The sequence below is a fragment of the Pholis gunnellus genome, assembly GCF_910591455.1.
Source record: "Pholis gunnellus genome assembly, chromosome: 2".
NCBI classification, from domain to species: domain Eukaryota; kingdom Metazoa; phylum Chordata; class Actinopteri; order Perciformes; family Pholidae; genus Pholis; species Pholis gunnellus.
This window is the reverse complement of record NC_136536.1, coordinates 10038348-10050702: the sequence shown is the minus strand read 5'-3', so window position 1 is coordinate 10050702 and position 12355 is coordinate 10038348. Positions and strand designations below refer to the sequence as shown.

At 45.4% G+C, this 12355-nt stretch overlaps 1 protein-coding gene across 1 annotated transcript in view; it reads left to right on the top strand.

The window, feature by feature from the left end:
- Positions 1-322: 322 nt before the first annotated feature.
- itga5 (integrin, alpha 5 (fibronectin receptor, alpha polypeptide)) overlaps positions 323-12355 on the top strand; it is a gene marked incomplete at its 3' end in the record, with an annotated part of 33258 nt that continues 21225 nt past the window's right edge. The window contains exons 1-2 of the mRNA XM_079167039.1: positions 323-652; positions 9569-9699. Coding sequence (XP_079023165.1) covers positions 450-652; positions 9569-9699 — 334 coding nt within the window. The 5' untranslated portion in view covers positions 323-449. The remainder of the gene's footprint in view (positions 653-9568; positions 9700-12355) is intronic.

Below are 12355 nucleotides of genomic sequence, written 5' to 3'. Positions count from 1 at the left end.
TTGATCCATTGTTCCTTTTGGTTAATAATCTTGTGTCACCGATAAAAAAAAGTCTCTGAACTCAAAAGTGACCACATTTACACCGCATTGGTAAACATGGAAGATTAGCGGACGAAAAGTGTCTTTTTTTTCCTTTTTAGGGAATCACAGGCTCCTCCTCTTCCAAACTTTGTCACGGGTGTGGGAACTCCCTGCTCCTCCGTGTGTCGTGAGTAGGTGAGCAGAGGAGGCGTGGGCCTGGAGAGAGGAGAAGCAGAGAGAGGAGCGAGGACGCTGAGAGGAGCTGACGGCGCATTAATGAGACACTGGCCGGTTAGAGCTACAGGGATGCAGTTTTAGCCGTAATCCACAACAATTTTCAGGCTTGATCTGCGGACTCGAAAGCGCCCAAAAACTGGGACAATTTCGACATTTAAAAATAATTTGAGAGGATTCATTTATTCTCAATAATGGGCTTGGAACGGTTTCGCGTAAAGACGCCGGGGATCGAAGCCCTCCTCGCCCGATCTCTCCTTTGTATCAGCGGGCTATTACTCACTTTTTCTGTCTGCGAGGCGTTTAACTTGGACGTGGAGAACCCAGCTGTTTACAGCGGACCTAACGGGAGCTACTTCGGATATGCTGTTGACTTTTATGTAGCCGATTCTTCCAGGTGAGTTTTTTTTAAAAACATAAGTACGACTATTTCTCTTTTTTTAAATTATATTAAAAAAAGTAACAAGGGGCTTCTCAGCAACAAGCTCCAGTGCAGTCTGAAAGTTGTTTATGACTCTTTCTGGGCGCCTCAAAATACTCAGTTGTACACAAATATGTTGCGTGCAGCGTGCAAACTTTCCAAGGGGGGGACTTGGGTGTTTTGCCAAGAAATGTAAATTTACAACTCCCCTGTTAAAGTTATTGAAGAAGTTTCCAAAAGGAAACACGGAACTCGTACGTGGGATGTTGTTGTGGCGGCTCTGGCATTAAATCAAGAGACTATCAGAGTTTTGTGTACTGTGTTCTCTGGAAGGACACATGCCCTACGCACAGCGCACACGCCTCAGTGTGCACACAACTTACTGCAATTTAATATACTCAGGGAATTGCATTCGTTTTAAAGTAACTACATTAAAACCCAGATAGTGCTATCTGTATTCATCATAAAAGTATGAACCAAAACCTTTTCTTCTTTTTATCTCTCTTGAAATCCTTATTGCCCTACAAAATTACATTTACATTTAGCTCTGACCTTTTAATCTGCCCTCGTCTTTAAACGCCAGGGGGGAAAAAAGCCTGTTAACGGCTACCTTTAGCCATCATGTCTTATTGGTCTGAAATGCTGCTGCTGATTGTGATGCTTTCTGGCTCAGTGGGGATGTGATCCCTGTGACACCTAGCATGCTGTGATCGTCTGGCATTCTTCCTTGTTGGCATCGGCCCTTTTGAGGGACTCATGCATACATGCCTGTGGTCAGGTCTAATAGTAGTATGAGGAGAAAATAATAGTGTGGGACATTCTGGCTGTCCTATAGGAGCATGTAGTGTTCATATCAACAGGGATGCAGCCAAAAAAAACAAACTAGACATGCTTGACAGATCTGCATTTGTGTTTCTTTACATTCGGTACACTTTGGTGAGCCTTGGACCCAAACCTGTAATTGTCATAATCATTAACAAAAGGTTGTGCGCCCGCAGTCAAGATTTCCCTCAGACAAAATCAGACTTCCTGGCTGAGTCTGTGTCTGCTGAGCAGCACCAGCGGTGTCTCGGCCCACTGTTCAACCAGCCAGCATGCTGGGGTTTGAGGAAGGGCTTTGTGCCGAGTGGGCCGCCAGCAGCAGCTCTAGTTTCCCTGTTTCTCCTCCCCACTTCCCCGGACGGTGAGACACTCAGACATGGGGACATCCCCACCCCCCACTCCCACTCCCCCCCCCCCCCCCCCCCCCCCCACCATGCGCTGTCTCTTTAAAAGCCTGCTGCTCTTGGTCTTCATCTCTCTGCCTGGGAAGCAGCGACTTCAGGAGAGCGGTATGATTTAGGACGTAAAGCCTGAACGCATGAACCCCTCTTCTCTCTCCAGCCTCCCCCTCCTCACTTCCTCCTATGCTGATGTCATTCTGCAGCATGGCTTTTTAATTCATCCATCCCCCCACTGTCTAGCCGCTCTCCCCATCATCTCTCCACGACTCATTAAGTGTGAGGCAGAGTAGACGTCATCCTAATGATGACTTAATCTGAACTTTTCTACAGTTGGGATGCCATACTCATGGAGGAGGAGATGAGACAATGCTCCTGCAGAACAGGAACAACGTTTAAATGTAGCCTCCTACAACCCAGTGCCCTGTAATTTTCCTGTGGATGATATGTATTCAGGAGTCCAATGTCAAGCAAAACAAAGTACACGTGAGCAGAATTGAGATCATGACTCATCGCTTTATCTGCAAACCACACGTATCTGCCATTTTTCATTCACAGTTTCTTAGATGTGGACGCATATCGGGAGATGTCAGGAGAGTCATGAAAGGAGTTTCTGTTATCTCATGTTATTGCCGTCACATCATCATCGCCCACACTTGGGAGACGTGGGGGAAACGGGGGAGTAGCTGGAATCCAGGGGTGAGGTCAGTTGAGGGTTGCACAGGGAGTTTCTTCTTGTCAGGATGAGCTGCTGTTAGCCCGGCTCCGATTTTTAATAACTTGTGTTCATCACTGGTTGGATTAGCAAAATGAGACGGATGGCAGATGCAGAGACGAGGAAGGAGGATACTTCGCCCATCCATAAATGCCCCTGACAGGCCTGCGAACACAAAGGCTTACTTTCTCCCAGTTTGACGCTCATCCTTGACAACAAGTTTATATACGCGGCGGGGTCTGTCATGCCCTTCGGCCTGGCGTAATAAAATTATGTTTGGACACTGGCAGACAGCCCACCATGGAAGAGCGCCTAAGGATAGTGTCTGTGAACTGTGTATGGAGGCTCTTGTCAGATACACACAGGAAGGGCAAGAGGATATATGGTCCTCTGTTGAGTGTGTATGTTATTTTCACGAGTGAAGATGGTCAATTTGCATGTTTATATGTCAGTTTCACACACACCCTCCTCCTCGTCATCATTGGAAGAACTTCTGAGGGCTGACTCTCTCCTCAAATAACGTAATAATCAAACAACAGTAACTGCCTCCTCTTTTACTTTTGCCGGTGCCAGGCAGGGATGAGGGAGTGGATCACACTGCAGATAGAAGGAGTCAAAGGGTCAGGGGCTATAAATAATAACAGACCTGGCCTGGAGTGTATGGAAGGACGAGACAGCTTCTGGTGCCTGTTGAATGTTGGACTTTTGAGGAAACGTACAGTTATAACCACTTGTTTTTGGTCTTTAACTGCTCTAAGTGAGATTATAGTGCCATTGAAACAATAATGGACAACCAATGATGGAGGACCCTCTGATGGATTTAGTAATATGTTCCAGTCCCTGCATGCGTTTCAGTGACGTGTCGGAGATGTGCGTTAGCTCACGAATTGTTTGGCCATGACCAACACATGCCGGGTTCATTCAGTCCATTTAGGTCACTCTCCTGAAGTTTACCCTCTCAAACAGGGTTAGAGTTGAACTAATGTTGACATTGGATTGAGGTCTCTTTTGGCCACTAAAACTGCAATGTTTTCTCTCACAGAGGTCCCTCTCCATATATGATCTCTCTCATTTGTGTGATTGTTTTCATCGGTGTCCTTTTCTATGGACATGTTTTGAAATGAAACCAGTAAGTGTTGGAGCGGCAGGAGCACAGCTTGTATATTTGTGTTGCCAAGCGTTTCTTCATCCAGGTTCATGCAGACAATAGGGCCCTTTGTCTGACGGCAGAAATTGTTTTCTGTTTTCCATTTTCCAGAGTAATTTTCACTATGACTCATTTCTTTCTTAATGTATTAGTCTTCTGAAAAGCTGAGTTAATTTTCTGTTGTCAAACTTTGTACACACCTATGATAAGCAGGCCAGTAGGTTGAGAGCATTAGTGTCTGCAAAGGTCAGTTGGGGCATACTTAGCTTGGCTACACTGCAGTCTGTTTGTAACATAAAGTGCCTGTTTAGCTTTTACTGGTCTGTTGGTAAAAGGGGGGTTTAAATAATGAGCCTGTGTGTGTTACTGGAAAAAGTCGGTGTGGCCCGTGGACCTTGCTGTCACGTCTGCTACATTGAGTCGGGAATGCCCAGAGGACATCATGTCTGCTTTGGAATGGAGTTAGCCATTGGTCAGGGTCCTCCTGACTCATACTTTGCTAGATTTAATCTCTGACTGCCAGGGGGCCTGGTTTGTTTTAACCCCAGGTCACTAAATGACACATCTATGGTAACTTGATAAAGACTATCCTTTTATACAGCAATAAGCAAATGACGCCATCGTCCGCTTGTGCCGATATAAAATTCCACTGGCTGGAATTCAAATTAGCATCTCATTTTTGTAATGGAAACGTGACGTAACCTCTGGCCATTACTGTCTCTGGATGTGCATTTTGTATGTATGCATGTGTGGGTGTGGCTGGGATTGTGGGGGTGCACAGACAAAGTGTCAACAGCTGCTTTACCCCCCCTCCCCCCATTAATACAACAGCCTCTCTATCCTGAGGTGAGAGGACTGGACCCCCTGACGTGGGTATTGTGAAGAGGTGTGAACCACCAGCAGTTAAACTCCCCACAGGAGGATTTTAGAGCGGCTGGACGGTGAAAGGAGAGGGAGGGGTTGCATTTGGGAATGACGGTGGGAAAACAGTTAGGTATGAGAAAATGCGTTTGCTCGACCACAAGTCATTTTGATATTTTTTAAGAGTGGCAGGATGTTTCAAATTTCTCACTTGCTACTTGTGAAATGTTTTTTTTTTTTTTTTGCATGGTTTGTGGTTCAGACAGAGCAGCTGCTGGTTTCACACATTAGCATCCATAACGATGGTATAATACAGCCACAGAATGATCGCTGCCTGCTGAAAAGTCTGAAGTAAAAACAGCAGTCGCTAAATCAGCTTGGTGGGGACTTTGCTGATTCACTTACCAGGCTAGTGACTTCTTCCCAGCTGCAGAAGAGCATAAAATCATTAAGTTCCAAACTATAAAATTGACATTTTTCCTGTGTGACTATAAAAAAACATTATTTGGCTACCTTGGCCTGCAGCACTTTTATGTTTAGAGGATACCAGGGGAAATGGTTTTGTGGTGATAGCGGAATCAGCTCCTCGACAGACTGGACTGTTCATCTGATCCACAGCGGTCGGTGCGGGTTCAGATCTCAATGGCTCCTTTTCAAGTTCATCCTGGAATGTAGAAATGTCCATAGGATGTAATAAAAGATCTCAGGCCTGTAAGCAACATACAGATCCTTTATCTGGTTCTTACTCTACCATCTGACCGTTATGACAAGAAATGTGGCTTCAGCACAGCACAGCACAGTGGACTCTCTGTAGTCAGCACACGCCATCCCAGCAGGCACTGCTACTCTCATCATCTTCAGGCTCCTGGACAGCAGCACTGAGAACATGTGTGTATGTGTGTGTGTGTGTGTAAGAGAGTAGACGCTCGTCCATATGGCAGACGTAAGGACTCAAACAGCTTCTGTCTGGCCTTGGTTCTGAGAGGACATGAGGATATTCGTGTGGCTCCATGTGGTCTAGAATAAGTCATCACACACTGCTTGTCCTTCTCATTTCTGTCATTCAGCTGATCTCACTCTAAGTGCCCACGCGTGCTTTGAAAAGTCAATACTGCTGCAAGATGACATCATGCAATTCGTTAATTTGTTCAGCGTGTCACCTAACTGTCTACTCCCATTGATCCAGGTATCATTAAATGATGTTGGTGAAGGGATTCTTTAGGGATGTTTGTTTTATTTTGCTTCCATTTCTGCGCTGAGGGAGTGAGAGCAGTGAAGGTCAAGAGCTGCCTCTGGCTCAGGATCATCGGAGTTCCTCTACTGATATGGAGCCACTCCACTGTTTAAGCACTTGTTGATAGCTCTGCGGTTCGAAGGCAACAACTCCTTTGTCTGTGCCACGGCATTCGTTGAGCCGTGTTTATGACTGCAGGTGGTGACTGCAGCCGGCACTGGCATGCTTAACAAATGCGATTTTTCCTCCCCCTTCTTTCTAGCTTAAAGCGGTTATAATAGTGTTCAAATGACATCAGCTTTTGCAGCTGGGTGGAAGAAAATTAAATGTGGAATGAGACTAAAGGGGCGGGGGGGTAACAGAGGAATTTGCCCTCTGACAACCTCCTTCTGTAACCTCATCATAAACTGTATTAGCCATGGCCATGCGCGATAATGTCACATCAGCAAGTTCCAGCACTCTGCATCACCCTTAATCTCGCAACCCCTCATAAAATAGTGGTTACTGTCTGGCAATTGTGGTGTGGGGTGGGATTTCTTTGTAGAATGTCCTCTGATTGCTTGAGCTTCAACTGAGACGAACCCAGTTCTCAGTCACAGTGAAGCTGTTGTTTACGCATTCCTTATTTGCAGTAGTTTAATTAATGCTTCATTAGTGGCTGCTGTATGGTAGCTGGTGGGGTAGACTTTGTTAGACATGATGAAGCTTCCAATGCTTTACATCCTCACTCCTAGGGCATTGATCAAGTCCCTCTCTGGTGAAATGGGTTCGATATTCACCCACATCAACATGACAAATGAGCAAGTGACGTGTGGTTTAATTCTTCAGTAGACAAAACATTTCAGTGCACTAAAGATTGGTCATGGCTTTTCAGATGCATCCTGAGCTTTGCCAGCTGTGATCCCCATCAAACCTGTGATGGTGCAGCTCTTAATCCCTCCGAGAAGTGAACAGCCTTTTGTCTCCCAGCTACCTTCGACCACTGGGCTGAGGCCCACTGGTGGCCCTTAGAGCGCCATCTAGTGGTCCACGTAGCTACTGCCAAATGGTTAGATTTAATTAAGAAAACATTCATGACACGTCATCAGAGAAATTACAACATTTTTACTGTTAGCCAGCCAAATTCCCTGGGATGCAGTGAAATGTATCGGTTTTTGAAACGAAAAAGTGATGTGGGAGACGACCCTGCGCCAGCAAAAACTCCAAAGCGTGTTGTTAGGAAGTATGACCCTGAATACATTAAACATGGCTACATAATGGCCGGCAGTGGTGGCTAACGGTAAGCAGAATATTTATTTTGGTCAGTACAGCTGACAGCGGCATAACACAAATTTACAGCCCCGTTTCTTTTTTTCCCCTTTTTTCATCATGTTTTTTTTTTTCATTTATCTGGGAAGGGTGTCCTCAGATTTTCTTTTTTTTTTATAATCAGAAGTAGGCCTCAAGTTACAAATGATGGAGAACACCTCGGTCTGCACTCACTTCAGCCACAGTGGCTTGGACACAAACCGATAAGTCTGTCCTTCAGCTCAACAGCTGAGGATTGCTTGCCCCCTACCAAATGCATATATTTGCATACCCATCCCAAGAGCCGGTCATACACTCCGCCTCCTTTCACAAAGGAATTTGTAATGCAGCAAGCACTCAGCCGACTGCAGTTACAGCTTCATTAAATGCTAATGACACTAAGCTCTATATACCTTTTGAGCACTCAGATAGCAGATAAGGTGTAGGGCGGAGAAACACTAGTTTAGTTCTAGACTGATCCTCACCAGATAAGGACCAATTAAATGCTAATTCCTCCTCATTTAGTGCTTTTAGATCGTTATCATTCTGTGTTTGTGTGTCTGCACATCTGTGTAAGGTAGTGCAAACTCGCTTCAACTTGCTGATTAAAGCATGATCTGCTTGTTATGTTATTTCCTGTACCCCCCCCCCCCCCCCCCTTTGAAAAGCTGCAACAGGCTGGACTATGTTCAGATCTGATTCAACAAAAAAGATGCTGTGGCTTCCAGTTTCCTTGGCATCGTTAGTGTATACATAGTTGTGTTGCTTATTGCATGCATGTGCTTGGATTCAGATTATTCGGAAAAGGTTTTTGCCGTAGAAACATCAGTTGATTTCTGTTCTTCAGTCTGCTACGAAACTGTTACGGCTGTGTTGTTTAGCACAGGTAATCCTTTTTACAGTAACGTTTTTTTAGTGTGGTCTGCTTGTGTTAAATATTTACTAACTGCTTGCATATCTGTGTGTGAGAGGGAGATCCTCAGCTGTCTAAATGTGACCCCTCTGTGATTTTAGATTATTGCGCAGGTGAAACTCTGGGTATTCCTGCGTCTGCTTATGTGGTGAGAAAATGCTTCTTGCTCTCCAACTCGGACTGGTTTGTTTCTATTTCTCTCTTCCAACACAAACCAGGAATTTCTGCTCCACATTTGGAATTGGCATTGAACTGTATCTCTTCTCTTCCGAGGTATTAGGACCAATGTATCGGTGCGATATTGAACCCATAAGTTCTGCTCTGTGACCTTCCCTTTGTTCTACACACAGTAGTGTGCTTTCAAAACCAGATGATGAAATGATTTGAAAGCTTTCTCCTGACCACCAACTTACTCTGGCTCCCTTCTGTAAGAATTTTTTCCGTAAGCCATCCTGTAACTTTCATTTGTTTTGTCATCTGAGGTAATAGATAGGTTCAGTGGGATTAATTATTGTGGATTACAAGGCCTTGGAATATTGCATGGTTTAACTCCTGTTTTGACTCATGCTGGCTCCCCCGGCTTTCTCTGAAGCCTGCTGAGTACCCTTCGGGGGAAGAACGCTAAACTTAACCCAAATGTAAACGTTCATGCACTGTTGGAAGATCCGGGGCAGGAAAGGGTGTGCTCTTCCTGTTTTGGAACCCCCTAGACACCGTCTGGTCTCAGTGGTCCCTTGCCCCCTTTACCCACATCAATGCCAGCGACTGCATCTGTGTCGGTGATGCTTGTCAGGTCAAGTGGGTCCAGAGTGAGGTAATGGCTAAATCATCCACTTAAGACACATTATCTACATTACTGGGAGATATTGTGTCCAACTTGACCATGCTCAAATCTCTGATTTCCCCATTAACGTACCATCCCTCACGTTTCTTCTTCTCTTTCATCTCTGACGACTCACCTGTCGCCTCACGGATTCTTCCTCTGTCAGTTGAAGTGGTCGGCGGCCCTCCTTGTAGTTGTACAGTGTAGCTCCCAGGACATTGACGTTTTGTGGCACAGCTGAAGAAACAAGAGCATGACTCCACTTAGCCTGTCTGCTTTTCTGTTTTCCTATTGAACCTGTCCCACAGGAACGCTTGTGTGACCGTGTGAGTGTTTCTCCTGACTGCTCAAGTGGAGTGAATGCGTCCGCGAGCATCACATATGCACATGACCTAGCAGCAGTTTCCCCTGGTTGTATGGGGATTATGTAAAACAGTGCTGCAATCTGTTAAAATGTTTTGCTTGTGAGTCAGAATACAGCTTGCTAAGCGGTTAAATGCGTTCATGCATCATGTTTGAAGCTGTTGAGCCGGAGGTCTGGAATGCGACTGTTAATTGAGGCCAGGCTAAGAGCTACAAACCGTAGCAATGGTTTGGTAAAGAAATGCGGGTTTGTATGGATCCTGTGGTTTGGTAAAATTGTAACATTGGATTTACAGCAATTTGTCTCTCTTTCTGTCATTCTTTTGCAGTGTGAGTGTGGTGATAGGAGCTCCAAAGGCCACCACCAAGCAGGTTAAGGTTACAGAGGGAGGATCTGTCTTCTACTGCCCATGGAGCCTCAGCCAAACAGACTGTCACACCATCGAGTTTGATATTGAAGGTAAGCATTAGGATAGAGCTGTTGGGAAGGTCTGACAGCTGTACTATCAGTTGTACTAACAAATGCTGTTCTAATTTTATGATTTTTTTTAACTGTAAACAGATTGCATGTGACTACCTGGTTGTTTGAGAGTTCGAGAAACTGGATATGTTTTCTAAATTCTCTTAAAACAGCGGAGGTTTGCTGCTTCTCTGTACACGTTTGAAGCCATCAAAGCCTTTCCTCTCTGTTCCTGTAGTCAGCAAACAGGGCAGGATCAGGCGTCAGCGTCCCACTCCACTGAGCTATTGTCGGCTACTTTGGTTCCTGGACGCAGGGTGAACCTTTTTTTCCTGTTCCTGTCCCCTCTTTGGGGATGAAAAGGATAATGGGGTGTTGAAGAGGTTTTTGAAGGATACTCTTTCCGTCACCCAGGTCGTGTTTGTGTTGCCTTGCCCCAGGAGCTATAAGGGAGATAAGCAACCAATAAACAAATAGGTCTCACAAAGAAATGTCCTATTTGTATGACAGGTGAAGCAGACACCGGTCCTCACAAAAAGGCTCCAGTTGAGTCAGGATTAGGTAAAGTGGTTTAAGAGAACACAAGGACTTTCAGGAGGTTGTCTAATGAATGGATTCATGTTTCAGTATGTTGTCAGAGTACCCATCAGCCTGTTGTGCACAATAGAGCCATGGCAAGGTGAGGAAAGGGACCATCAAAGTAAAATGACTGCTAGCTTTTAGAATGAACATACCCTAAAACACACACACACACACACACACACACACACACACACACACACACACACACACACACACACACACACAGTGTGTTACCACTGTGCTTATGGCTTCTTTCCTGAGAAATCAAAGCTTAGCATTGTGGGCCAGCTTAAATGTACTGTCCATAATGCACAATAGGGAGAAATATTCCACTGAGTGTTTCACAAGCCTGGTTTAACAATATTTTTTATTGGACACACCACTGCTGGGTACCCTTTGCTCCACTATTTTTGCACGGTCTTTCTTGCAACATAAAATGTGGCGTTGGCTGGAGGCCTCAGTGAGTGATGTCATGTGCAAGCAGCAAGGCCTCACAGTGAAGGTTAGTCCCCTGGGCTGTCCGAGAGTGTCCTTCATATTTTCTAAGGGCCTTTGAAGGAGCTGATCTGAGTGCCAGAGCCGGTTCCGACATCTGGATCACAGCAGAACCACCATACAGTGGAGGAGCAATCAAAACACAGCCATCTGCATGTAAATGGCAGCTGTTACATGATGACATTTACTGCAACAATTCATTTACTGTAGCTGTGACAATTCTGATACTAAATACTAGAGCAATGAAAAAATACAGTCCAAAATCTTCTTTTTTTTTAAGTCTCAGTGAAATGGAAGTTATAGCATCTTAAGCTTCTGTGCTACAGAATATGTTAGTTGTATACAATCACAAGATACATTTAAATCAAATTCTTCGGGTGGGCGGGCTTAGAATGTAGCACCTAAAGAAGCTACAGAGGACCGTGTCGCCACAAAAACCTTGTCGCTAAAAGATGGCGATTGATTGATGGATGTCATGATATTATTGGTGGGCATTTCCTGGTGCTAGCTTCCATAAGCACACTTCATATTTTGTTTTACAGGAAAAAAAGATGATTGGATTTTGATTGAAAAATATATATTTTTTGCATATAGGTGCACAATATTAACGTGGATGTGATCTAAGAGTTAAACAAAAACATGTAACTTCATCTCGATTTTCTCCATTATGAATGCTAGTGTGAAGGAGTGCCGTCTTCCACTACAGTATTTGGTGTCATAGGTCTCACTGTCTCTTGGTGTGTTTGAGCTCCCACCCACAGGCCATAGACCCTCTTAATTAGCCTAACTAATTGGGTCAAAGTGGCCAGAGGCCCCCTCCCATCCACTTCCTCCTCCATTGAGATAAGAGCCCGTCTATGAATCTGGGAGGAGGAAAGGGGAGCGAGGGCAGTAGGGAGGGTGTGAGAAGGGCACATACGGGACGGGAGGAAGGGAGGGAGGGTAAGAAAGCCAGAGGGGAAGGAGGAAAGAGGGAGAAACCAGAGCCTTGTTCCTCCGCTCTGTCCCCCTCTGTTCTCCTGCTGCCGGTACTCCCACAGGGGCAGCTGATGTGATGAGTGAATTTGGCCATTTGTCTTTAACCCCACTGACACACACACAAATACACACACTCACACACTCACACAGAGGCTCTAACGCCACTAATGGCTGTCGTCTCACACACGGTTCAAAGGCGAGAGTGAGTCTATGGACGCACTCCAGACCCCCACACTCCTCTGCTGGTCCCGGGAGAGACCGGGCCCGGCACCATGTCCCATCAGCGCACCGCTCTAACCGGCCTCCCAGGGGGACTTCGGTCAGATGGCATGTTGTTGGGGCCCGTCTCTGGCTCCCCCCCCTATCTACACTCTGAATCTCCTCCGACTCTCGCAGACAACAAACAGAACTTTGCCTCACCCATTATGCTGACACAGAACTAATGCTGCAACTAATGCTGCCATGTGAGAGCTTTAGCTTCTTATGTGCTTCAGTATGTGCTTCCCTCTCTTTTACATGGATAGATCACTGATCACAGTCATGAATTACGAGGGGAATTTTCTGCTGCTAACTACTGGTTGCCTTGGTAACACGAGTCAAA